General features: G+C 42.4%; 2 protein-coding genes across 3 annotated transcripts in view; one reads left to right on the top strand and one right to left on the bottom strand.

Moving 5' to 3' along the window:
• The window catches only part of znf511 (zinc finger protein 511), a 27,784-nt gene continuing 332 nt past the window's right edge, over positions 1-27,452 (bottom strand). The window contains exons 1-7 of one of the 2 annotated variants that reach the window (XM_048270506.1): positions 27,407-27,452; positions 26,693-26,766; positions 26,236-26,437; positions 23,677-23,801; positions 10,639-10,857; positions 10,435-10,555; positions 1-19 (exon numbers count right to left, since the gene is read on the bottom strand). The exon at positions 27,407-27,452 is cut by the window's right edge and continues 332 nt beyond it. In XM_048270506.1, the coding sequence (XP_048126463.1) occupies positions 10,480-10,555; positions 10,639-10,857; positions 23,677-23,801; positions 26,236-26,437; positions 26,693-26,766; positions 27,407-27,452 (742 nt within the window). In that variant the 3' untranslated portion in view covers positions 1-19; positions 10,435-10,479. Of the gene's footprint in view, positions 20-10,369; positions 10,556-10,638; positions 10,858-23,676; positions 23,802-26,235; positions 26,438-26,692; positions 26,767-27,406 lie in introns of those variants that run through there. The other variant, XM_048270505.1, reaches the window with a different exon arrangement.
• msx3 (muscle segment homeobox 3) lies at positions 6,768-8,372 on the top strand. Its single transcript, XM_048270507.1, has 2 exons — positions 6,768-7,251; positions 7,835-8,372. The coding sequence occupies exons 1-2, from the start codon at positions 6,843-6,845 to the stop codon at positions 8,248-8,250; spliced, it is 825 nt and encodes a 274-aa protein (XP_048126464.1). The 5' UTR covers positions 6,768-6,842; the 3' UTR covers positions 8,251-8,372.

Raw genomic sequence — 27,452 nt, 5'->3', positions numbered from 1 at the left:
GGCCATTCTTTTTAATAACCTGTAAAAAACAAACATAATTTCCCTGCTGTTATTTCTGTAATTTTGAATGAGCAGGTAGCACAAAAAGTAGCAAATGTCTCCTGTTTTAGTTACCAGAGTTGTAAGATCACATATTAGGCTACTACAGGGAAAGAAGGTAATAATCTCAATCAGATGTCAGCATGATAGTTACAAGATTACATTACACTGACTGTACCTACTGTATTTTAAGTAGCCAACTATGTAAAAATTGCCCCTTGGGGATAAATAAGTGTTTTGAATTGACACAAATTGGCCTAGTAATATTTTCGTTGACCTCGTTTCACTTCAGCCATAGGCTACAAACTGCACAGAGCTCCTGCCCAGCTAACTGGGCGCCCGTTGTAAGATCATACATTACTACATGGAAAGAAGGTAAAAATCCCGATAATCAGATGACTTAATCAGCAGGGATAGTAGTTACCGAAAGTACATTAGACCTACTGACACAAACATAATATTTTCATTGGCCTTGAGCAGTAGGCTACTTTCGTTTCACTTCAGCAATAACGTTATAGCCTACCGAACTGCACAGAGCTCCTGCCCAGCTAACTGGACGTCCTGTTGTAAGATGCATATATTACCACTACAATAATGTATGTAACTCCTAATCAGATGACCTATTCACCAGGAGAATATACTTACTGAGCTAAAAACAAGTACTTTCCTTGCAAGCAGCACTCCTTTCACAGCATAGCCTGAACTGCCCACGACGGGCTACAAACTTTTCAGCTAGTTTCTAACTGGACATCTTGACAAAACTTGCACAAGGGTACAAGTTGTAAAACATTTGTTTGTGTGCAAATGAATAACTTCTGTTGCTTACAATGCTAAAAACGAACCTAATACAATGTTTAGCTTAGTCTACGACACTAACGTGCGAGTATTACAGCTAGCTAACTGGGCTACGTGTGGCAAACTCAAGTAAATGACAAAACTTACCACTCTGAAGCACGTAGACTAGCCTACAGGAAAGCTGTTGCGTATGAACTCATTCGGAATATTTTGAAAGAGATTTTATCTTAGTTTTTATTTCATGCAAAACATTTTAGTCTCATCTTTTTTGTCAACAATAATGCATCTTAAGATAGTATTAGTCAGTGTTTCAGGACATTACTGCCGTCTCGTCATCGTCTCGTCTTAGTCATGAAAAAAAAGGTCGTTGACGAACATATTTCCTCTCGTCTCGTCTGACGAAATTAACACTACTATGCATGACACGAGAAATGCAATTAGCCACTTTCAGCTCCCGTGACAGGCAGTTTGCGCTTTTACATCATTGCGGCCTGTTTGTACATACCTCGCAATGATTTTACACGCACATTGCGAAACAAATACGCCTGAAGTGGGCGCAAAAGCGTTAGTACATCTGGTACAGAACCTCAACAACACAACATGCTTGCCACACACACACACACCTTCATAACAACACAACATGCACACACACACTCTAAAGCACACGCGCACGCACACACACACACACTCTTGCCAGACAACACGCACATGCACACACACACGCACACACACACACTTAAGCTTGCTCAGACTACACGCACACGCACACACACACACACACACACTGTAAAGCTTGCTCAGACAACATGCACACGCACACACACATGCACACACACACACACACTCTAAAGCTTGCTCAGACATGTTCGCTTCAAAAAGACTAGCCCGCAAAAAACCACAATTACCTCCTAAAACAATCAACCTCTGTGAAAGCGCTCGTAGGCCTGAGAACCAGAGCGATGGGGGTGGGGGTGGGTCGGAGAGCGCATGAGAAATCCTCCCTGCCCCCTCGGACACAGACAAACATTCCATTTCCAATCAGATCTTCGCAGAACTTTGAACTTGCAGAGACAGAGGTCTAACACAAACAGAGCAGCGTAGCCAGCGCCAAGCTAGAGACGAGCACACACACACACACACACACATGCGAGAGACGAGCCATGCGGGATTCCCCAAGAACAACACGCCGTGTTGACTTTGCAGCCAATTACACTCACCCACCAAGAGCAGGAAAAATTCATTATTCAATGAAAAAACCTTGTGGATCCAGAGGTGGTGGAACAAAGGCTGCATTTAAAAGTGGCATCAAACTCCCAGCGGGCGAGACAATGCTCTAAGATACACACACTCATACACACACACAGACTCACTCACACACACACACACTCATACACACACACACTCACACACACACACACACTCACACTCAGACACACTCATACACACACACACACACACTCATACACACACACACAGACTCACTCACACACACACACTCATTCACACACACACACACTCACTCACTCACTCACTCACTCACTCACACACACACACACACACACACACTCACACTCAGACACACTCAAATACACACATACACACACACACACACACACACACACACACACGTATACACACACACACACACACACTCACACACACACACACACACAGACACTCTCATATATACACACACACACACACACACACACTCACGCTCATATATACACACACACGTATACACACACAGCTCTAAGATGATGGCAAAGGAAATGATTTAATAGCTGTGAAGAGAGAAGGAGTTTTACGTTGACCCTCTGAAGACGCGTTATTAATGCCCCTCCTGCCCCGCTCGCTGACCGCCCGGCCCCCGGGGACCCCTGGGGCAGATCTTGGTGGACGGGGTAATTAGGAGGTTAACAGTACGGCTTTTATATTTCCATCTGTGTCAGTGTATGGACAAGCTCACGTTACTAATATCACCGTTCAAAGGCTGCCTGTGCAGATCCTAATCGGACTGGACACACACACACACACACTCACACTCACACTAATCGGACTGGACAGAGATGTTTCTGAACGCAGCGTGCCGACTCATAAAAGCCCAGAGCCACAAAAGCCAAATAAGATTATTCACTTGCTACAGTGCAGAGTCTGGACCACGCCGGCCTCCACCGTAACAAAACATCACATTTTCATATCGAGCAGCAGCAGAGCCACAGTGACCAACACTATCAGCGCACCATAGTCCTGGGGCGAGAGGAGAGGAGAGGAGAGGAGGGAGGAGAGGAGAGGAGAAGGGGAGAGGAGAGGGGAGGACAAGAGAGGGGAGGAGAGGAGAGGAGGAGAGGAGAAGACAAGAGAGTAGGAGAGGAGAGGAGGAGAGAGGAGAGGAGCGGAGGAGAGAGGAGAGGAGGAGTGGAGAGGATGCATGCATAGTCCTGGGGGGAGAGGAGGTGGCAGCAGCGATGCGTTGGGGGGGCACAAGGGTGGGAGGGGGGCACCAGAGGAAGTCTATACAGTGACCACCCCCCCAACACACACATACACACACACACAGAGGGAAAACCTATCTGGCTCCAGTGAAAATTACCCAGAATACTGGGGAGCTTTAGAGGGCCTGCACAGTGAAGCGCACAACGTGTGTGTGTGTGTGTGTTTGTGTGAGTGAGTGAGTGTGTGTGTGTGTGTGTGTGTGTGTGTGTGAGTGTGTGTGTGTGTGTGTGTGAGGAGATACAGGCTGTGGCCGTGTGTGTGTGTGTGTGTGTGTGTGTGTGTGAGGAGATACAGGCTGTGGCCATGCCCTAAAAGCCCTTTAAACCTTTTGTGAGCAGGGCTGTCTGTCTGATTAGGATGTCATTATCTTAATTGGTTTCTATTACAGCCACTCATTAAGATGACCTGAACATGCTAGCCACTCATCAAGATGACCTGAACACGCTAGGCACTCATTAAGATGACCTGAACACGCTAAGATGACCTGAACACACTAGCCACTCATTAAGATGACCTGAACACGCTAGCCACTCATTAAGATGACCTGAACACGCTAGCCACTCATTAAGATGACCTGAACACGCTAAAATGACCTGAACACGCTAAGATGACCTGCAGACTAGAGAGAAGTGAAGGAAATGAAGGAGGTGGATTAACACTAGTGACCACTCCCCATCCGCAGCACATGACCTCCTGGACATGGCAATGTTATACTATTTAACTGCGTCTGTCCTTCGGGCAATTAGGCTAAATTACAGATCTATCAATACCCCTCTGAACACGCACACGCACACACACAGTCCTCGCGATGCTCCGCTGTGCTATTTGACATGTTCAATGCGCGGTAACCGCTGGAGCGGGAGACTCGGTGTTTACAGTGTTTTGGAGAGTAATAAATCAGACAAGCACTTCCCACAGGCCTGTAAATACTTCAGCATGTGCGATGCGGGACGGAACGGGACGGGCTGTAGGCTACGGCACTGCTGCCGCTGCGCGACTTTCCCGGGGCGACCTGTTGTTTTGGCTGACGCGGGACGGCTATTCCACCGTCGTAGCCACTGCAAGCGCGAGAGGAAGTGCGAGTCTGGCTGTGCTTAATATCACAAACAACACAGATTTTTGTTTTTTTATATAGTTTTTTTAAACGACAAGAAGAGAACAATAGACATGTCGCCGTGACTCTTTTGAGGCCGACTGAAGGAGCACAGTGTGCCAGCAGATTTGTTTCATAAAAATCCTCTTGATGTTTTCTTCTTCAGTTGGATTTCCCCGAAAAATACAGATTATTTTGCGTGTGTTTGTGTAATGCTCACGCCTTTGTAGTTTTTATATAAAACGGGCCTATCCTACGACCCAGTGTAAAGATAAAGTAGGCCTACCTGCTAAACTTTTGAACAAAACGGATGACAAAATTTGTTCAGGTAATTTACCAGTTTTTAGTAATCCGTTTCCCTCTAGTCTAACAATGATGATCAATGCGCCGACAACAGACTATGGACCAATAACCTAATGCACAGAGACTACGGACCAATAACCTAATGCATGGAGACTACGGACCAATAACCTAATACATAGAGACTACGGACCAATTACCTAATGCACAGAGACTACGGGCCAATAACTCAACGCACAGAAGCACAACCGCTGGGTACAGCTGGGTGACCTGCGCAGAACACTCTTACTTTTCCCACTTATACGAACAAGTCAATAAAAGAAGATATAAGATAAATGAACAACGAACGCGACTCATTGAATGCGCGTGCCTCAGTCATTTAATGCGCGCATTTTGGAGAAATGCATCACTATGTGATCGCTATGTTCTGGCTTGTTTTCTTTAAATAATATTCCATCCTGATAAGACCAGTGTCCTTAACATATTGTCAAGAAGGGTAGCCTACTTCACAAATTGACTTTAAACCTTTCGGGAATAAAAAATAAAATCAAACAATACATCCATTAATATAGCCTAGGCCCTATAGCAAATTTAAAACACAGATGACTAATGCAATTTTAATAATTTCTTTGTGCTAAAAGTTGTATTTTGACACTATTTAATTTGGAATATTAGAACAATTAGACCATTAGAACATTCATTTGGAACATTAGAACAATTAGAACATTAGAACATTAATTTGGAACATTAGAACAATTAGGCGATTTGTCAATTAGGTTGTTATCGTTGTGGGACTGTTCTAGTCATACGTTACTATTGAATTTGAATGGGAAAAAAACACGTCTCCCTGCTCAGACTCCAAGAAATGATCTCCAGTCATTTACAGCATTGGAATTTAGATGAGTAACGTGTTTGTCCAACTGGCTTTACTGGCGTAACAAAATGAAACACACACACAAAGTCGATATTCAAATGATCGGACTCTGATTTAGAAAAGACCATATGAAAAGCGAAAAGTTAAGAACGTCAACCTTTGAGTGTATGTGTGTGAGTGCGCGCGCGCGTGTGTGTGTGTTTGTAATGCAGAGCGTGTGTGGGAACGCGTTGCCCTCTAGCCATTGCCTTGACATTAAACTCTTTGAGGACAATTGACTAAGTGGAGCTAACTTGCGTTCCTCCCCGAGGTAGCTTCCTTTTTGATCGTGCCGAGGCTGGCGCCTTCCACCACATAACTTGTCTGCCTTATTAAATGCTTTCACTTACGGTGAGCGGTTGCCAGTTGCTCTTCAATAGAGGCCCTTTCAACCTCAAAAGGGCCAAGACAAGCTTAAAATTGCTGTAATGTGCCGTGACTAACTATCATACTTCATTTAGGAGGGAAAGATCATTAATAATGCCTGAGCAATTGTATCTGAACATTTGTAGTCATTTATCTATTATAATTACAAATAAAACTTAATTCTAAATGTAGGCTACACTATTTAAAATACACACTGTTTAATTTACCAACATATAACAGGCACGTATTGTAAGCTGGTCTAAGTAAATTGCAAGCAGGCATAGTGTATACAATTGTATTTTTAAATGTTACAGATTCGTTTTACAAACAACTGGATGTTGTCTATTTACCCCGTTCAGGACCGGTTCTAAACACTTGTGAGCGCGGCATGTAGACTACCTTCACTGCCCCAAACCCGGTATGGTTTCAATAAGGGTTCAAACGCTAATGAGTGGCGCGGGCCCCCGCGTAGACAGCCCTTTCTCTTAATTGCAACAAAACTTCTCAAATGGCTCTTAGCCTCAGAGACCGAAGCCCCTAAGCAATCAATAAACCACCTCGGCAAGCCGTCTATGACCATACACATTTCTTTCAAAATCCCTCTTGACAGGTCTCACAAAACCAGTTCGGCCAATCAAAGCGAGCGTGGGAACAGTCATGTGGTCAAGCCGCCTCTCTGATTGGTAGGCGGTGAGATGAAAGTTAAGTTCACAAAGTATTATAGCTGGGAATCCCATTGAGATGCGGGACTTACGCTGGCGTCACACAGACGCACTCATCCACGAAAGTGCCAGGGAAACAAGCACGCCAGTGGACCTTGGCTATCACTTACAGTCTTGTATGGCACCCCTGTCTGGCATGATGAATCCTACGACGGGGTCACTGTCTCGTGAAGCCAGACTACAGGAGAGGGAGGATACGGAGAAAGAGGGAACTCCGACGCGCGACAAGGGCTCTCTGTCGGGATGTAAGACCAAAGCGTTTAGCCTCCCGTTCAGTGTGGAATCTTTGATTTCGGACAGAGGGACAAGCCGGACTTCCTACTCTTCGAGTGAAGCGGGCATGGTTCTGCCTAAGACTGTTCCCGAGGACCGTCTTCGACTATCTCCTATGGCGCTTTACCCCGACAAGGACTTCCAATCGGACAGCGTTACTAACCTTTCGGACAGCAAGAAAGGCGAGATAGAGGATCTCGCCGAGAAGGGGCAAAGCAGTTGGTTTCAGACGCCGTCCTACACTACTCCTCCACGTAGGTCTTTTTTTCTTAAATATAAAAAAGTTTATATTTTGTTAGTCAAGGTAAATTCCATGCCTGACGAAGAGACTGAACTTCAACGCCTGCGTGTTTGTTAGGCTGAATTACAGCCTGCGTAGCGTAATGCGCCGCGGATCGCCCCCGGCTAAAATGTGTGCTCGGTTTGGTTGTCGGAGACCTTCTGTCTACCTGGCAATTATGAACATCTCGAACTCACCCTTCAGCTCTTCGTGACATGTTTGCATTCTGAACAGCTGTTAAACTAACCTGAAAGTGCCATTTAAGTTTGCCATTAAAGGCTTGTAATTTCGGCATTTTGAACCCTGCTTGAAGTTGAAATGCAAAGTCTGTACTTAAACGAATCGGACCATTTTATCGCCTATTCTTTATTTGTATATTAATTTCTGTTTATTCACTTTATATGTGTGTATTCAATTTATGCTCTCTATATTTATGTATTCATTTCAGTTTATGTTCTCTATATTTATGTATTCATTTCAGTTTAAGCTCTATATATTTATGTAATGATTTCTGTTTGCAGTAGTGTATTGATTTCTGTGCTCGTTTCGTATTGTAGGCCACTCCAGCCCGCCTCCCTGCACCCTCAGAAAACACAAGAATAACAGAAAGCCGCGGACCCCTTTCACCACGTCCCAACTGCTGGCTTTGGAGAGAAAGTTTCGTCAAAAACAATACCTCTCCATCGCAGAGAGAGCCGAGTTCTCCAACTCTCTCAACCTCACTGAGACCCAGGTGAAAATATGGTTCCAGAACAGAAGGGCGAAAGCCAAGAGGCTCCAGGAGGCCGAGCTGGAAAAACTAAAACTGGCGACCAAGCCTCTCTTACCCGCATTCGCCTTTCCGTTCCCGCTCGGCACGCACGTCGGCTCGCCAACCCTTTACGGACATTCGAATTCCTTTCCCAGACCATCGTTGCCTGTACCAGGACTCTTTGGTGCACCCGTCACCTATGGAATGTACTATTTGTCTTAAATAGGGAAAGCTGTCCAGGTCCACTAAGTGAGGGAAAGCCATTTTGTGTATTTGTTGTGTATTGTCTGTCTATTAGTATTCGGACAGTAAAGCATGCTCTCTCGGGCCTGTTATGTCACAATCCTGCCTTAATTTTTTAAAGAAGAGAGCACATTATTTTAGCCAATAAATGGCTCCTATATCAAGCATATAACATTCCGTAAATTGCAGGATTAAAGCAAGTTAAGATTTCCCTCACGGGATCAAAAGAGTATATATACTTATACTTAATCTCAAAAGAGACTGCAATGTAGCCTTTGGTAGGCCTTTTAATAGTACGTTCTGGTAGTCAGTGTCAAGATTATATAAATTCATAAATTCATTTCAGTCTCGCTGAAACCCTGTCTACATTTTACAGGGACACCATAAATTCAGGTTTTGACACATTAAGCGAATTCCATTTTCATTTGGTCCAAGTAGGCTCGCTCGAGCTGTTGTCATAAAAAGTGTTGAGTGCTGACAGACTGAGCGGTACCGTTAAGAGGCGACCCGCTACAGAGGCCAATGAAGGGGCGCTTGTAAACGCATTTCCCATTCCACAGAAAACGTGACACTTTTAAGTCAAGTTAAAGGTAGCTTTTACAGAGTTGGAGTTTAAACTGATATTGAGCGTGAAGGAGATGATTGTTGGGGGTAGGGGGAGGTCGCTGTTATATGGTTCAAATTCAGGCCCATAACGACTTGTATTATGAACATTTGTGCGATTCAATTATTTTAGAGGACCAAATATTTATCAGCTTGGTACAAAGATACATTTTCTAATTAATGAATAAGACTGCATTATCAGGTGAAATAACTAATCTCTCTAAAGAGATTAGGATACTTCTTTTCTAAACTTCCCACATAGAAGCGCAACGTATGTTGCAAAATGTTTCACTCAGTCCTAGGCCTCGAATCCATTACTTGTCCACAGAATGCTCTCTTAAAGGAATAGCCTATGTGTAGGATTTGCTGCCGCAGATCTTGAACTAAATATTAATTTGATTCTTTATAAGGGATTTTGTATATTGTTAATAGGACGGATTTAAACGCCGTTGGAAGCTCTTACGGAGGACGTACTCTTACACGCTTGTATCCATTTTAAAGTTATTGTAGTTTGTTAGTATGGATGAATAACCGCTAGGTTGATATAATTTTGAAATACAAACTTAATTTCAGATATTTTTCAAAACCACTTTTTTAAAATATTAAAAACAAATGCTGATATTTATATGATGTGTTTACATACGTATTGTGTACATCCATGTATATATAATATTTGTACAGATAAATTAGATACAATGCATTTTGTACAAAACAAATAAACGTTTAAAATAAGACGTTGTGTCAATAAGACTATGTTTTATTTTGTGGCTTCATCTATAATGAGAATAGTCGGCAAGAGACGCCGCAGCTCTCGTCCCGTGCAGCCTACCGCTTTGTCACAGTAACAAGTGTCATTTCTGCCGTTTATTTCCGTTGTAATGTGCTTGTTTATCATTGACAAAGCTGCATTATTTTCGTTGTAGGCTACTCTAATGTATATGCTTGTTTATCATTGACAAAGCTGCATTTCAGTGGAACACTTTAAACAGGCATCCAACGCACAAATAACAATATTGTTCATATGTAGGCTAAGTAGAGTATGATGATGGTTTACTGTAAAATGTTACTCTAAAACAACAAATTAAACCAAGTAGGTTATTCTCTGTCACCCAAACTGACTTGTTAAAAAACCTGTTAAAACAGTAGGCTATGTGTCGTAAAACCAAATATGTTAGCAAATGTAGCCAAGCCTACCACAACATCGAATCTCTAGACTAGATAAAGAGACGGAATGTTGTCTGTTGATTTCCTGTAGACTGAAGGATGTCATCTCCACACAAGTCAGCTCAAAACCTCCCAACAGAGGGACTCCTTCGTGACCCCAGCCGTTTTAACAGTTTTAAAAATACCAGCAGGCCTACACAGTATGTGTGCGCCATCGTCTGGAGAAAATATGAACGGCAATTTTCCGTCAACATAAAGCTTACCATCACAAGTTTATGACATGTCAAAACAATTAGTAATACCTGAAATAAATAGTACAAGGAATTGCATATATTTTCATTGAGGTAGTTTATTTGGAAATAATATTCTAAGAAAACACATCTCTAATTCTATTACCTGAAGAGCATTAATGCTGTACTGTACTGTACTGCTGTCACATATTCACTTTGACTTTTTGCGCCCCCTCCCTCTGAATCCTCGGACAGAGCCTTGGCCAAAGCATATGGACTGCGGGACTCTGTGAACACAAACACATAACGTCCGTCATATTCAGAATCCCTTACAGAAGCCTCATATGACCCTGTGGTCAGCAGGCCTCACCTGGACGTGTAGCGCGGTTTCTGAGACGCGGATGTGAGGGACAGCTCTGCCGTACTGGCCCGAGTCGGACCTCCTTCAGATCCAGGGCCTGGGATCTGACCGCAGTCCATGGACTCACAGGTCTCTGCCGACACCATCTCCCCCTGGGTCCTAGCCCCCCCCTCCTCACACACCTCCATAACCAAGTCCCTCTGCTGCGCTGCGGCCTTCTCCTTCAGCCTGGAACAGAGAGAGGAGAGGAGGCCGGTCACGCAACACCACGCAGGACTCACTAACAACAGCCTCCACGCCATTTATTTACTTATTTTAATCCAGAACACTTATTAATCTAACACACACTCTAATCCAGAACACTTATCTTATAAGAGTATCAGAGTATCAGAGTATTAGGGCCACACATGAAGAAAAAAAATCATTTTGCCATGACGAGATTAAACTTGAAATACAGTTTTAAGCTATGCACAACTTCAATATGTGACAGTCATGGATAATAGGCCTAGGCTACTTCATAAAGGTGTTATTTCAGATAGATTGCTGCTGCATCTTGGTGTCTGTTAACTCGTTGCAGTCATTGTGAAGCACGTAACTTGGTTATGGAAATACAGCACTATGACATTTATCTAGCTGGAATCATTTCAAATAGTACAAAATGTTATTTCACTGTTTTTACGTGGGTAAAGCCACCGCACATCGAAATAACTGCCCTTCATGACCCACAGGCCGTCACTCTCCATAGGTTAACATGGCAAAACTCATTTTTTTCTAAAACTACTTTTCCATGTCTCACCTGCATAAAATGTAGTATAAACACAGTTTTGCATCCATTACAAACAAACATGCAAAGTCTGGGATTGGGGAGAGCATTTAGTAGGCCTAGTCTAGGCTACTGAATAAGTATGAAGTCGAACCTTTAGATGAAAAACACTCTTTAATAATACAATAAATAAATAAACCGCTAATGAAGTTTACTTTTGACCATCGAATTTATCGCCTGTAACTCCGTGATAAAAGGACGTAACAGGAAAGTATTCGGCTGAACAACAGAGGTTAATATGTTCTATGTTTTGTCCAAATGATGTCTGTATCGTTGTTGCACTCGAAGAAAACTGGAATGTTTCATTCATCCTCCTTTTCAATCGTCCAGGTTGTACCCTACTTTGAAGTGGTGGTTCTCTCAAACTAGTTCTGATGGACATGTCAAGATGAAATGTCGAGATCAAAGTCAACATGCTATGTCAACTTTATTCTCAAAATGTTGAGTTTAATGTCGACAAGTCGAGATTAAAGTCAACATGACATTTTAACTTTATTCTCGACATGTCGAGTTTAATCATTTATTAATCTAACACACAATCTAATTCAGAATATCTTTTTAATTTAACGCACACTCTAATCCAGAACATTTATTAATCTAACACACACTCTAATCCAGAACACTTATCATTTAACACACTCTTTTAACCTCATGAGTTAGATTTATAAATGCTCTGGATAAGAGTGTGTATTTGATTAATAAAGTACCCATTCAATAACCCATGCTATTCCTATAGAAAACCTGTAGCCCAATTACATGATTACAATGATGAGGAAAACATCATTACAGCTAAGCATTCAATAATGAGTACTGAATATGATATTATAATATATTAGCCTATAATTAAACATCATTAGAGCTAAGCATTCAATAATGAGTACTGAATATGATATTATAATATATTAGCCTATAATTAAACATCATTAGAGCTAAGCATTCAATAATGAGTACTGAATATGATATAATATATTAGCCTATAATTAAACATCATTAGAGCTAAGCATTCAATAATGAATACTGAATATGATTTATATCATAATATAATAAATGTGCAGTGAGCAGAATTTAAACATGTCTGCATATGACATTTTTTACAGATCAAAATGACATAAGCCTAACAGCTGTTTTGAGTCAAGGCTATATGTTTAGCCTATTGAGTCAAGGCTATATGTTTAGCCTACTGAATAACTTGATGACAGAGAAGACAACCCATTTTGTGGAATGATGCATCATCATATGAAATTTGCAACGATGTGACATAGAAACGATCTCTGGTGGCCTATTGACACCATGCTCGGTCTGCCACTTATTGTCTGTAGCTGATCAAAATGACATTAGCCTAAAGCTTTGAGTTAAGACTATATGTTTAGCCTATTGAATACGACTATATGCTTAGCCTATTGAATAATATGCTTAGCCTATTGAATAATATGCTTAGCCTATTGAATAATATGTTTAGCCTATTGAATACGACTATATGCTTAGCCTATTGAATAATATGCGTAGCCTATTGAATAATATGTTTAGCCTATTGAATACGACTATACGCTTAGCCTATTGAATAATATGCTTAGCCTATTGAATAACTAGATGCTAGAGTGGGGAAGTGGAATGATGCATTATGGGAAGTGCAACGATGTGACTCAAAAGCAGTCTCTGGTACCCTAGTGACATTACGCTCTGTCTGTAGCCGGTTCTGCTCGATGAGTGGCATTCTGAAACGTCCTTAAATTCAGGACCATTATCGCTTGTTTCAAATTGTCGTCTATTTATTTAAAGTCTAAAGAAAGTCCAAAGTAGCCTGGGCTAATCATGTTTTTTACGTCATTTTGAATAGCCACTGCCTACCTGTGTTTGAATAGCCACTTTGAATAACCTCTGCCTACCTGTGTTTGAATAGTCACTGCCTACTTGTGTTTGGGGGCAGCCGTGGCCTACTGATTAGCGCTTCGGACTTGTAACCAGAGGGTTGCCGGTTCAAACCCTGACCAGTAGGAACGGCTGAAGTGCCCTTGAGCAAGGTACCTAACCCCTCACTGCTCCCCGAGCGCCGCTGTAGCAGGCAGCTAACTGCGTCGGGATTAGTGTGTGCTTCACCTCACTGTGTCTTCACTGTGTGCTGAGTGTGTTTCACTAATTCACAGATTGAGTTAGATGCAGAGACCAAATTTCCCTCACGGGATCAAAAGAGTATATATACTTATACTTACTTACTATATTGACTAGCCACTTTGAATAACGATTGCCTACCTGTATTTGAATAGCCACTGCCTACCTATGTTTGAATAGCCACTGCCTACCTGTGTTTGAATAGCCACTGCCTGTAACAGTGTTAAATAATGATCTGGGTATAAACCAATCGCATGCAACAGTGTTAAATAATGATCTGGGTATAAACCAATCGCATGCAGAAGTAGGCTATAGCCAAACTACCTACGCGATATTGGCTGCAAATATCAGAATTAACACGTCATGGTACGGTGTCCGAAACAGTAAGGGGCCTATATAGGCTAAACTGTGTCATAATGTAACATAGGCCTATTGCATCACACGTGTCATAATGTAACGTAGGCCTATTGTATCACACGTGTCATAATGTAACGTAGGCCTATCACACGTGTCATAATGTAACGTAGGCCTATTGCATCACACGTGTCATAATGTACCATAGGCCTATTGCATCACACGTGTCATAATGTACCATAGGCCTATTGCATCACACGTGTCATAATGTACCATAGGCCTATTGTATCACACGTGTCATATTGTAACGTAGGCCTATCACACGTGTCATAATGTAACATAGGCCTATTGTATCACACGTGTCATAATGTAACGTAGGCCTATTGTATCACACGTGTCATAATGTAACATAGGCCTATCACACGTGTCATAATGTAACGTAGGCCTATTGTATCACACGTGTCAAAATGTACCATAGGCCTATTGTATCACACGTGTCAGTCATTTGCTAAATTGATATTTGGACTTCAGAGAGGGTTCACTTGAATTTCTTGAATTCTTGAGGATCAATAAAGTATCTATCTATCTATCTATCTATCTACTTCATTATTCAAACTGTGGTATCGCAATGTGATGATTAAATAGGCCTACCAAACTGCCAACATTTCAAGTTCATGAGAAGGCAACCTAGACCGGTTTTAGTATTGTAGGCTGCTTGCTGCTGCTATTATAGCCTATTTCCACCCTCTGTTTCCAATAGAAGATAGCTATACCATGTTGCTATAGGCTAATGTGCAATAGTAGATAGCTATACCATGTTGCTATAGGCTAATGTGCATGTTGCTATAGGCTAATGTGCAATAGAAGATAGCTATACCATGTTGCTGTAGGCTAATGTGCAATAGAAGATAGCTATACCAAAGATGGTTGATTACGAAGTAGGGGTCGACCAATTATCGGCCTGGCCGATTATTAGGGTCGATATGTAGCATTTTTATAATAATCGGTATCGGTCATTTTTTCCACCGATAAGCCGATATTGAAATGGATAAAGAATGAAACGCGCTACTTTGTAAAGCGTCTCTCACTCCCTGCATTTGCTACTCTGTGGTCAAGAGCATTGTCCCGCCCACTACACCGTCTGATTTGTTAGTTAGCATGAATGCAGCCAATCAGGATCGAAGACTGAACACAGACAAAGTTTAGGATTCTCACTAGGCCTGTCAAACTCGATTCCTTTTAAGGATCCGGGTTATTATCGAGTCACTCACTAAACTGATCCGGGTTGAACGAGTCATTTGAGTCACTTGAGTATTGCTAAATCGCAAAGAAATTCAGTCCTACGTTCAAGCAGTGCAGTGGGGCGCTTCATTTCGTTAAGTGCCTTCTCATGTTGGATGTGGATCCTCCATGATTTGAAACCAGGTTTTTGCAGTAGCCTACTTGCATTTAGCCTTTAGAGTTTTGCTCTCCTGGTCAAAGTGCATCCACACATTGTTCATCTTTTTGGTGCTCATGTTCAGAAACTTTGATCTTATTAACAGAGAGGGTAGCCTATATTATAATAATTAATTATTTGTTGTTGTTTTGTTAACAATAGAAAAGTTTGCCTAGGTCTAATGCTACTCTGCTACAATGTTTATTACCACTACTATATACTAATAGTAGGCTACTGGGAATCTATTCTAATAAGTATTATAGGCTGCTAATTAGCCTGGGTGTTCCCATGCTGCCTTGCGTGCGATTTGATTCACGCTGCTAAGGCAGCCTGGAGACCATGGAGCAAATTTTCGCCTGAGATAGGGAACCAATCACAGAACAGGGGGAAAGCAAGGCGATGATGAGCTATGCACAGACGCATTTGATAGACATCCGTGGCACCCAATAAACGGATCTGGGCATTTTTTTAAAATACGAGAAAATGAACGTTTGGTTCCCAGACCACGTCTCATTGAGAAGTGGTGGCGCTAGCCAGGCTAGGCTGCTAATACTAGGCAACTAATATTATTAATCATAGCTATACTGTTAGGTAGCCTAATATAATATCATATAATATAATTTCAGAAGTGAAAGAATGGCTTTTGTTGTGGAATTGCTTTTCACCTCGAGGAGGAGCTACTCGCTCTCGCAGATCCACTCATGACAACGTAGTCGGCTGAATCGACTGACTCGTACTCAACGTAGCCTAACCGGCCGGCTGATCCGACTAACCCGGATTGCTACTCAGCCGCTCCAATCTGAGTCCCACGGTCTGCGAGTCTGCAATGTTTCTGGCTCTGCGGGAAGTTAACCAGTTATCTCAGACTGCCTGCTCACTCAGTCGCTTGAGTTGATTTGTGGAGTTGTGGTTGCCTACGAAATTGTTACATTTTTGGCAGCTACGATGGCTAGGGCTAGGAGGCTAGCTAATGTTGCAAGAGGTTTGTGTGTGGCACTGTTTATCATTTTAGATTGAATTGTAGTAGGACTCAACTGATCCGAGTTAATGATACTAGAGACTCGCGACTCATGGGTTAATTTAAAGACACGGGTGAAAGATCCGAGTGAGTCACGACTCAAACACCTTTAATTCTCACTGAGGCAGACTGTAGACTGGGCTTCAGCTGTACGGAGCTATTTTTTGAAGGTAAGTAAGGTAACCTACATTGCTGAAGTTGCAATGAATCACAATCATCTACACTGAAGTTACAAAAACACCACGTTGTAAGCTATTGTCTCTTTGATCCGGATCAATAAGTAAAGCACCCACTTCCTTCATTTAGCGAATTCCCGATTGATGCACGTTACTGATGCTTAGTAACGTAGGCTAATGATTTACTAGCCTACAAACTCAGGTGCTGCGCGTCGGGAGTTCTCTGCCTCCACCTCGTTCGTTAATTGTGAATAACGGGACACCTCGGCGGACATAGTACAGACAAGTCCTAAATTATGTGATAGCGAACATCAAAAAGTGTAATTGCTCCTTTTTGAAACGGACTGTCAGAAAAGACTACATGCACCCAGGGCCAGCCGTGATTTAATCCGACCTGAACTAAATCTCGTCCTGAGCTGGCTATTAATGTGCCTTTTAGGCTCTCAAAAGTGTAGCTTATAGCTTACACATGGACACAAATTGCATGCTTAAATAGCCTAAGAACTATTTTAAAACTGTTTTGTTTAACTATTTAACCGTAACACTTGCCATCACGCATGCACCTCTTCCTCTCCCTCTCTCGTGCACTCACACACACGATGGCAAAGCATCCTCTTTGTGACAGGTCCCTTAACAAGCACATAGCCCATTGTGTAGGCCTATACTCTATGAAAATAATTGCTAATAATTAGTGCTGTCAGTTAAACGCGTTATTAACGGCGTTAACGTAAACCTATTTTAACGGTGTCAATTTTTTTATCGCGTGATTAACATTCTTTTTGGTGTAACAAACTTTGTAGGTTTTTCACATGCTGTTGCAACAACTAGTAACGTTAGAATAACTACAACACCACACTGGATCTAGCTAGACCGTGCTGCATGTACACGCCCCCTTTTAGGGGAAAGGGAGCTGTTTGGATAATGGAAACCTATGTTGCATCAAAGTGGGGAGCGAAAAGGGCTTATATACTTACTAAATCTTGAAACAAACGTGAATAAAAGGCACAAAATAAGGTTGGTGTTATCTGTGTGTTTATGGGATTAATGTGACCATTATGTTTCTATTTTTTGCTCTTTCCAGTTTATAGCTACTAACAGGAGTGTCACGAATGTAGGCACAGTTAAACTGCCCGTGGCTGACTAGAAGTTCGGCAAGCTTAACTTTACATGTCATAAATTAAACATAAGTCACATCATTCTATCACTTGTAATATGAACGTAGCCTTTTTCCTACACCTAGGTGAGATAATTGGCTATGCCTGTTATACTGAAGTTCCACAGTTAGCTAGCTAGCAAGCTAACCGTTTTACATGGGATATGGTAAGTGTAGCTACGTGCTGAATAGGTTGTAATGTAGGCTACATAGTTTCGACATGAGTAAGTTACATACACATAATTCTTCATAACTGCCCTGTTAGTAAAATGATTGAATGGCCTGTAAATTAATAACTAGATGTAACATCAAGGTGTGATTAGGCTAGCTGTCTTTCCCATTTGTTTGTTTTCCGCTAAAATGGGGCGTGATGCAGATTAAATGTAGCCTATCTTTATGATGCGCCTTTAGTAGGCTACGTCAAGGCATGCTGCACACACTTGTTTGGGCTTACGAGCCGGCCAAAGAGTAGATTCGTTTAAAAGAACACCAACGGAGTTCTGAACTCCCGGTCAGCTGAATGGTGTTTTAAATTGCTGTGGACACCGATGCCGACATGAGTGCGATGCACTCTGCTTTCGACATTCATTTACTGCACATTAGATTCCATTCTTTTCAATACAACTCTGCACACCAGCATCGCACTTTGCCGCCGTGTAAATCACGATTCAGTTATATTTGGTCGACGCCGCTCCATAAAATCCATTGTTCATCCAGTGTTTGCGTGTTAAAAACTTCGGCGCTGATGTGTGTGGCAAGTGACAGTGCACCATAGCCTATAAAATGGCAGTGCACTCATGTCGAAAAGTTCCTTAATTAGGGCCCGAGCACCGAAGGGCGCAAGGCCCTATTGTTTTTGTAAGGATTATTATTATTGTTATTCCACTTTTTTGCTCTCCTGTTTTTGAGGTAGTTAACATGGTCGAAAACTCTTGAAATTTGGCACACGTCAGGTGTCACGCATCGCAGTTAGGTACAAGAGCTTGACCCCGGCGTGGCCCAGGGACTTCGCTTAGCCCCCTTAGGTGACTGATCCCGTGGTTGGCAAATATTTTGAGGTGGTTAACATAATCGAAAAGTCTTGAAATTTAGCACACACTCATCAGGTGTCACACAAAGCAGCTAGGTAAAAAAGCTTGGCCCCGGGTATGGCCCAGAGACTCGCTAGCGCCCCCTTACGCCCCCTTAGATGACTGATCCCATGGTGGGCATATACTTTCAGCTACACACACCAAATTTGGTAGGTGTCTGTATCTCCCCAAGATGAACGACTTTCGTATGCACAATGCATTAGCCACGTCCAACAGGAAGTGAGGTATTTGGGATTTTGTGCAGACTAATATGTGATGAAATATGTGATGAATCATGATGCCAAAAGAGGTGCTTCCCATGGGTGAAAATGCATGAAATTTGGCACACACATCAAGTGATACAGTGAATAGACAGGGATACAAGCTTGGCACCGGGCGTTGCCCAGGAACTCCATAGCGCCCCCTTATGTCACTGTGACTTGTGGTTGGCATATAGTTTTAGATACACCCACCAAATTTGGTGGGTGTATGTAACTCCCAAAAACAAACAACTTTTGTATTAACATGCCATTAGCCACGCCCACAGGAAGTGAGGTAATTGAGATTTTGTGCGTTGTGGACATGATCAATTTTAACGTACTCCTCCTAGACGGTTGATCTGATTCATGTCAAAGTTGGTATACATGACGCCGAGATGTTCCTGATTATAAATTGTGAAGCCTTTTTTTGATATGTTGTAATTTGACGAAATGGCGAAATTATTAATTTTAATGCCCTTCCACATAAACAATAAATGTGTCATAATTCACCATGCATGGCTTGAAATGTTTTAAATTTCACAGGTCATTGAAGACCATGTTAATGATAATATTCACATGCCCATAATGCATGTTTGGCATAGCGCCACCAACTGGCAACAGAAAGAATGACAATTATGCTGATTTCACATGATCAATTTGAACATACTCCTCCTAGACGGTTTGTCAGATTAATTTGAAATTTGGCAAACATTATGCCAAGATGTCGCTGATGTTAAATTGTGAAGGGATTTGTGAATGTTGTAATATATTTGATATGATTTTAATATCTCACCACATAAACAGGAAATGTGTCATAAATCACAGTGCATTGAATGAATGGTCTGAAACTTCTCAGGTTAATAGATATCATGATTATGATGATATCCAGACACCCAATGGGCCTGCCTGACATAGCGCCACCACCTGGCCAAGCAGTAAAATGTGCCAGAAATGGACAATGCCTTAAGTGATTGATCTGAAAGTTTACAAAAAAATTGGATATCATTATTGTGATGATATTCACATGTGTAATTTCCATGCCTAACATAGCGCCACCATCTGGCCAACCAAAAAGTGTATCAGAAATCTTCTTTGCTTAAAATGAATGGTCTGAAATTTCTCAGGTTAATATATATTATGATTATGATGACCCCAATGGGCCTGCCTTGCATTGCGCCCCCACCTGGCCAAGCAAGTACATGTGGCAGAAAATAAAATGCAAAAACAAATAGCACACGCATCAAATTTGTAGATTTCACAAATTCACCACGTCGGTGCTTTGTTGGATTCCGACATGTCACGGGTTGCGGCCCGCAGGTGCTCGGGCCCGCCATTGCCGCTTGCGGCTATATTTTCAACTGTTATTCAAAGATAATGAATATAGTATTTTATGTTTGTTATGCCCTTTATTAGCTATATTTCTGAAGAATATATTGTGTTGCCTCAGGTCTTCTGCACATCTTTTGAAATTTGATTTGAAATAATCAAATAGACCTACGTCTTAAAGTTAAGTTAATGAAGTAACTTGCTTTGCTTTCATTTGAATCCTAATCAAGATACACAATAATTGCTTTATATTGTTAATATGGACTCCTGGAAAGTTCAGCTATGCAAAATAATAGAATTTTAATCATGCGATAAAATATGTGATTAATCGGGATTAACTATAGGAATTCAGCGATTAATCAAGATTAAACATTTTAATCGTTTGACAGCACTACTAATAATCACTCAGCTCTTGGATTAACATTATACACAGGATTTACAATTGCAAGTGATGCAAGTTGATAGACAATTGTGTATCAAAAGAAGAAAGAAAAGTTTGCATAATTAAATGCTTTTTAATTAAATTTTTGCAGCATATCGCCTTTACTATCTACCCCCCTTTTTGACAACTGACATATCGGTTTTAGATATCGGTTATCGGCCTTCTGTTTTGGTAATAATTGATATCGGTATCGGACCTGAAAAAAACATATCGGTCGATCCCTATTACGAAGATACTTCCTGAGAGGCCATTTCCTGTCCCTGGAAATGTATGCAAATAGGGTAGCAGTAGTACATGCCCGGCACGAGGGGGGCCACTATCCCCCATTTATGCAGTGATCGGGCTCCCTTTTTAACATTGAGGTCTATGGCAGAATCCAAGAATTTCCCAGAATTTGTCTGAGCAATGGATGCACATTTCGGATACAGTATCATGATCTCCAAACCCTCCTTCACATTTCAGGAGAATGTCGTGCCAGTATGACCCTCCAGTCGGGAGAAAATCAACATTAATGAAGGTGTACACCAAGTTTGTTTTGTACTCCGGCTTCTGTCTGGCGTGGAACCGAGGCATTCAAACGTCAGTCATACGTCAGTATGACGTTCAGTTCTCTGACTGAACTCCATTTTGCCCTTATAGACATGAACTAGGACGACCCATCTTGCTACGCATTAATTATCTTTGGCTATACCATGTTGCTATAGGCTAATGTGCAATAGCTGCACTCTGAATTACAGGCTCAGTCCCTGCCCTGTCATGCTTGATCATCCTTAAGCACACTATGTTGATATTTGATATTTGATTTAGTTTATGTACTATATTTAGTATTTATTATTTTAGTATCATGTTTATATTCTACTGTCTCTATTGTACAGTTGAGGTTTTTTATATGTATATTACTTTTTCTGCTGTAAGTGCATGTTGCGTGTGATGTCTGTATGCTACGGAGACCTTGAATTTCCCCTTGGGGATCAATAAAGTATCTATCTATCTATCTATCTATCTATACCATGTTGCTATAGGCTAATGTGCAATAGTGCAATAGAAGATAGCTATACCATGTTGCTATAGGCTAATGTGCTAATGTGCAATAGAAGATAGCTACATCATGTTGCTATAGGCTAATGTGCAATAGAAGATAGCTATACCATGTTGCTATAGGCTAATGTGCAATAGAATATAGCTATACCATGTTGCTATAGGCTAATGTGCAAACGGTTCCAAATATATGCCAAAAAACGGAACGACCTCGAAGTATGGCACCCAAACTTAAATCATGTATAGTTGTGCAATCAACTATTTGATCTAAATCCACTCTCTTCCGTTCATACAGTAAGTGCTCTTTAATTTGGAAAACATTAGGGGCCTGAGGATGGAACCATGCGAGCGCACAAGCGTTTATTCTAACGGCGCTGGCCGCTTATTCTAAAAAGCGTTTATTCAGGGCGCTATGGCGTTTATTCTAAAGCACAGGCGCCTGGCGCTTATTCTAAAGCATATAAAGCATAGGAGCGCACAAGCGCTTATTCTAAAGCATAGGAGCGCACAAGCGTTTATTCTAACGAGCGCACAAGCGCTTATTCTAAAGCATAGGAGCGCACAAGCGTTTATTCTAACGAGCGCACAAGCGCTTATTCTAAAGCACAGGAGCGCATAAGCGCTTATTCTAAAGCATAGGAGCGCACAAGTGCTTATTGTAAAGCATAGGAGCGCACAAGCGCTTATTCTAAAGCATAGGAGCGCACAAGCGCTTATTCTAACGAGTGCACAAGCGCTTATTCTAAAGCACAGGAGTGCACAAGCGCTTATTCTAAAGCACAGGAGTGCACAAGCGCTTATTCCTAAGCACAGGAGCGCACAAGCGCTTATTCTAACGAGCGCTCATTCTAAAGCATAAGGAGCGCACAAGTGCTTATTCTAAAGCGTAGGAGCGCTTATTCTAACGAGTGCACAAGCGCTTATTCTAACGAGTGCACAAGCGCTTATTCTAAAGCACAGGAGTGCACAAGCGCTTATTCCTAAGCACAGGAGCGCACAAGCGCTTATTCTAACGAGCGCTCATTCTAAAGCATAAGGAGCGCACAAGTGCTTATTCTAAAGCATAGGAGCGCTTATTCTAACGAGTGCACAAGCGCTTATTCTAAAACACAGGAGTGCACAAGCGCTTATTCCTAAGCACAGGAGCGCACAAGCGCTTATTCTAAATCATAGGCTACAAATGCATACATAGACCACACCAATTAGGCAACATTATTTCCAACCATGGTTTATCCACAGAACGCAATGTAGTATTTCAATGCATGGCCAACACATATGAAACAAGGCAGACAAACCAATCTTCCTGTGTTGCAGAGTCGTTCATCTCTTTATGCACGTCTTTAGGCCTACGAGCCAGACGAGAACATAGTACTACAATAGTTGGCCTATTATAGTTATCAGCTATTAACTAGGCTATAAGATCATTTTTGCCATATCATCGAGTAGGCTATTCCATTGGGATTGCATTAAACGTGATTAAGCACGACTCATATTGAAAATGTAATATCTCGTATGTTTTGCTCAAAACCATATTAGCCTAGACCCTACTTGGCTTTAACCCAACCTTCAGGCCTTACTTGGCTTTAACCCAACCTTCAGGTCCTACTTTAACCCAACCTTCAGGCCCTACTCAGCTTTAACCCAACCTTCAGGCCCTACTCAGCTTTAACCCAACCTTTCATTAATTGATTCCAACCTGACTCCACCCACTTATTGCGTTTGATGACACCTTCCTGCTGGCAATTCTCTCGTGCAATACTACGCATGCTCTACTCCCAGCCAGAGGCTTCATTTGTGCGTCTCTCAAGGCAAATCCAAAGACAGAATGGCAGGCGTGTACCTTCTGCTCTTCTTGGTCTTGTCAAATCGGAAGTCTGCAGGGTAGCTGTGGGTTTTGATCAGGTGGTCCTTCCTCTGCACACTGGAGCTGAACTTCAGCTCACATCCTTCCACCAGGCACTGATACTGGGAGGGACCGAAACAGACACAGAGCTCACCACCTGCATGCCCTACAATTACTAGTACCAGCCACAAGATGGCAGTGTTGACAACTAGACAGGGAGGCACCACATAATGGGTTTCTTATGCAGCCTTCTCTCTAGGCTTTCATCGCGTATCCAACAGGGAGCCTTGGGCAGCCATGAGCAATGGCCGCACTAACGGCTCGGCTCCAGTTTGTGAAAAAAACAGAGAGAAAATTTGATTTTTTGCCAACGGCATGTTGCGTCTTCCCTGTAAGCAGAGAAGATTTGTGACTACAGTAAACGCTGTAAAAGTGTGCATGATTCACCTTAACTCTGTCTGGAGAGCAGTGATCTGATCCGACTCCCCTGCAAAGATATCTGGTTTGCTTCCAGGGTGGCTCACACCCAGCTCTAAGGGAGATTATTACTCTACTCTGCTCTTCATGAGGGGAGATTATTACTCCACTCTGCTCTTCATGAGGGGAGATTATTACTCCACTCTACTCTTCAGCTCTGAGGGGAGATTATTACTCTACTCCACTCTGCTCTTCATGAGGGGAGATTATTACTCTACTCTACTCTGCTCGGCTCTTCAGCTCTGAGGGGAGATTATTACTCCACTCTGCTCTGCAGCTCCGAGGGGAGATTATTACTCCACTCTGCTCTTCAGCTCTGAGGGGAGATTATTACTCCACTCTGCTCTTCATGAGGGGAGATTATTACTCTACTCTACTCTGCTCTGCAGCTCTGAGGGGAGATTATTACTCTACTCCACTCTGCCCTTCATGAGGGGAGATTATTACTCCACTCTGCTCTTCATGAGGGGAGATTATTACTCTACTCTACTCTGCTCTTCAGCTCTGAGGGGAGATTATTACTTCACTCTGCTCTTCATGAGGGGAGATTATTACTCCACTCGGCTCTTCAGCTCTGAGGGGAGATTATTACTCCACTCTGCTCTTCATGAGGGGAGATTATTACTCCACTCGGCTCTTCAGCTCTGAGGGGAGATTATTACTCCACTCTGCTCTTCATGAGGGGAGATTATTACTCTACTCTGCTCTTCATGAGGGGAGATTATTACTCTACTCTACTCTGCTCTGCAGCTCTGAGGGGAGATTATTACTCTACTCCACTCTGCTCTTCATGAGGGGAGATTATTACTCCACTCTGCTCTTCACGAGGGGAGATTATTACTCCACTCGGCTCTTCATGAGGGGAGATTATTACTCCACTCGGCTCTTCAGCTCTGAGGGGAGATTATTACTCTACTCTGCTCCAGGCTTCAAAACTGTACTGGTTGTGTGAGTGACACATCACATCTAGGCAGCCATGGCCTACTGGTTAGCACTTCGGACCTGTAACCGGAGGGTTGCTGGTTCGAACCCCGACCAGTAGGCACGGCTGAAGTGCCCTTGAGCAAGGCACCTAACCCCTCACTGCTCCCCGAGCGCCGTTGTTGATGCAGGCAGCTCACTGCGCCGGGATTAGTGTGTGCTTCACCTCACTGTGTGTACACTGTGTGCTGTGTGTGTTTCACTAATTCACAGATTGGGATAAATGCAGAGACCAAATTTCCCTCACAGGATCAAAGGAGTATATATACGTCTATACACACACACAGACACACACACACATACACACACAAAAGAGTATATATACTTTTACTTACTTATACATCTCTGAGTGGAAGTGTAGAGAGGGTGTGTGGGACCAAAACATTACACAGCAGTTTGGAGCTGTTTACCAAAATCAGGAAAATGTTTTTGCCAGACGTTTTGAAGTTATTCAATTGTCTACTGTCTTGTTCAAATCTTAAAGACCCTGGCCCACAGCTGAAATATGGCACTGTGCCTCAGAACTCTAAGCCCTGTTGAGAGATGTCTACAGATGGAAACATTATTTGGGAAATAACTGTAAGAGTAATAGAGTGAAGTGCACCATGTCCTTCCTCAGCCGTGGACAGCAGGGTATTTGATCACTTATTTCTTATTTATCATTCTGTTAATGCACTGTGTCTGCATTTGTCTTGTCAATACTTTTTCCATTGTCAATACTTCCAATATACTAGTGATGTTTAATTAATTATAATGTGATAGATAGATAGATAGATAGATAGATAGATAGATAGATACTTTATTGATCCCCATGGGGAAATTCAAGAATGATACTTGATGTTCTATCAATATACTGATGATACTTGACACAATGATGATACTTGTTGTTCTATCAATATACTACTGATGTTTAATTAATTATATTGTGATGATACAAAGCAACACCACATAACTCCAGGCAGAGTGCAACTGTGACGCAAAGCACTTGCTCCTTATCTCTATCAAGAAAACGTCATAATTGATGTAAATAAAAGAACTGTATGATAACACATGGCGGGGTGGGTGGCTGGTTGTCATGGTGATGGTGTGTTTGTTTACCATGCTCTGGTTCTGGGCCATGAGCTGGAAGAGCGAGTCATGCCACTCCAGGATGTGGATGTCCAGCAGGCGAGTGGAGGGGAGACAGCGCCTGCATGTGGCACAGACGTGGCGGTGCAGCGCGCTGTAGTGGTGCTCGTACGCCTCCAGGGACTCAAACAGCTGGCTGCAGCCCGAGATGTGGCAACAGAACTCTCCCACCCTGAGACAGAGGGGAAGGAGGGAGGGAGGGGGTCACAACGATCATACTCTCTAGGTCACATGTTAGTGCTGTGTGTGTGTGTGTGTGTGTGTGTGTGTGTGTGTTTAGTGCACACACCATAGTTGTATTAGCATCTATTAACACATCTCTACCATTAACCATCACAAGGATTCTTTTTCCCTCATTGTGTGTGTGTGTGTGTATGTATGTATGTGTGTGTGTGTGTGTGTGTGTGTGTGTGTGTGTTTGTCTCACTTTGCAGGCTGGGCATCCTCGGCCACACAAGAAGCCAGATCCTGCAAGTACATGTGACGGTGTACATCTCCATCCTGTCAAGATACATCATCATCATCATCATCTCCATCCTGTCAAGATACTACATAGCATGATACGAGCATGATATTCTGACTGTTGTGGACCACAGCATGATATTCTGACTGTTGTGGATCACAGCATGATATTCTGACTGTTGTTGACCACAGCATGATATTCTCACTGTTGTGGACCACAGCATGATATTCTCACTGTTGTGGATCACATCATGATATTCTGACTGTTGTGGATCACATGACAGCATGACATTCTGACTGTTGTGGATAATAGCGTGATATTCTGACTGTTTGCTGCTGGTGTCAATGTTGAAACGCAAGACGCATTCTGGACATCATTGCCTTTATAGATACCACCACACCACAGTACTCAGGTCACAAGAAGCCCTTTCACCAAACATCACATTTGATCATCTCCTCACTGACAGTTCATGACACTTCATGACAGTCTCCTCAATTTACACAGAACAGTAGACTACTGACAGAGGATACAGTAGGCAGAAAAGTAGAAAGCTAAGTAACGTGACTTGCTCGATAATCTGACAAGATCAAATGAGCTGCTTAACATGCACAAAGCAGACTTCAACCTACTTCAAACGAGCTGCAAACATGCACAAAGCAGACTTCAACTTCAACCTACTTCGAAGAACTCATGGTCCTTGCTCAGTCGAATCGTTTGGGGTCTA

The sequence above is a fragment of the Alosa alosa genome, chromosome 18, assembly GCF_017589495.1.
Source record: "Alosa alosa isolate M-15738 ecotype Scorff River chromosome 18, AALO_Geno_1.1, whole genome shotgun sequence".
NCBI lineage: Eukaryota > Metazoa > Chordata > Actinopteri > Clupeiformes > Clupeidae > Alosa > Alosa alosa.
The sequence above is the reverse complement of the archived record's forward strand: the minus strand, read 5'-3'. Positions and strand labels throughout refer to the sequence as shown.

What these genes read in the sequence shown, in the direction of transcription:
- msx3 (XM_048270507.1), top strand. Translation starts at nt 6,843, where the DNA reads ATGGCACCCCTGTCTGGCATGATGAATCCTACGACGGGGTCACTGTCT. An exon ending in GTCCTACACTACTCCTCCAC is followed by an intron (nt 7,252 to 7,834) that starts GTAGGTCTTTTT and finishes TTCGTATTGTAG; the next exon opens with GCCACTCCAGCCCGCCTCCC.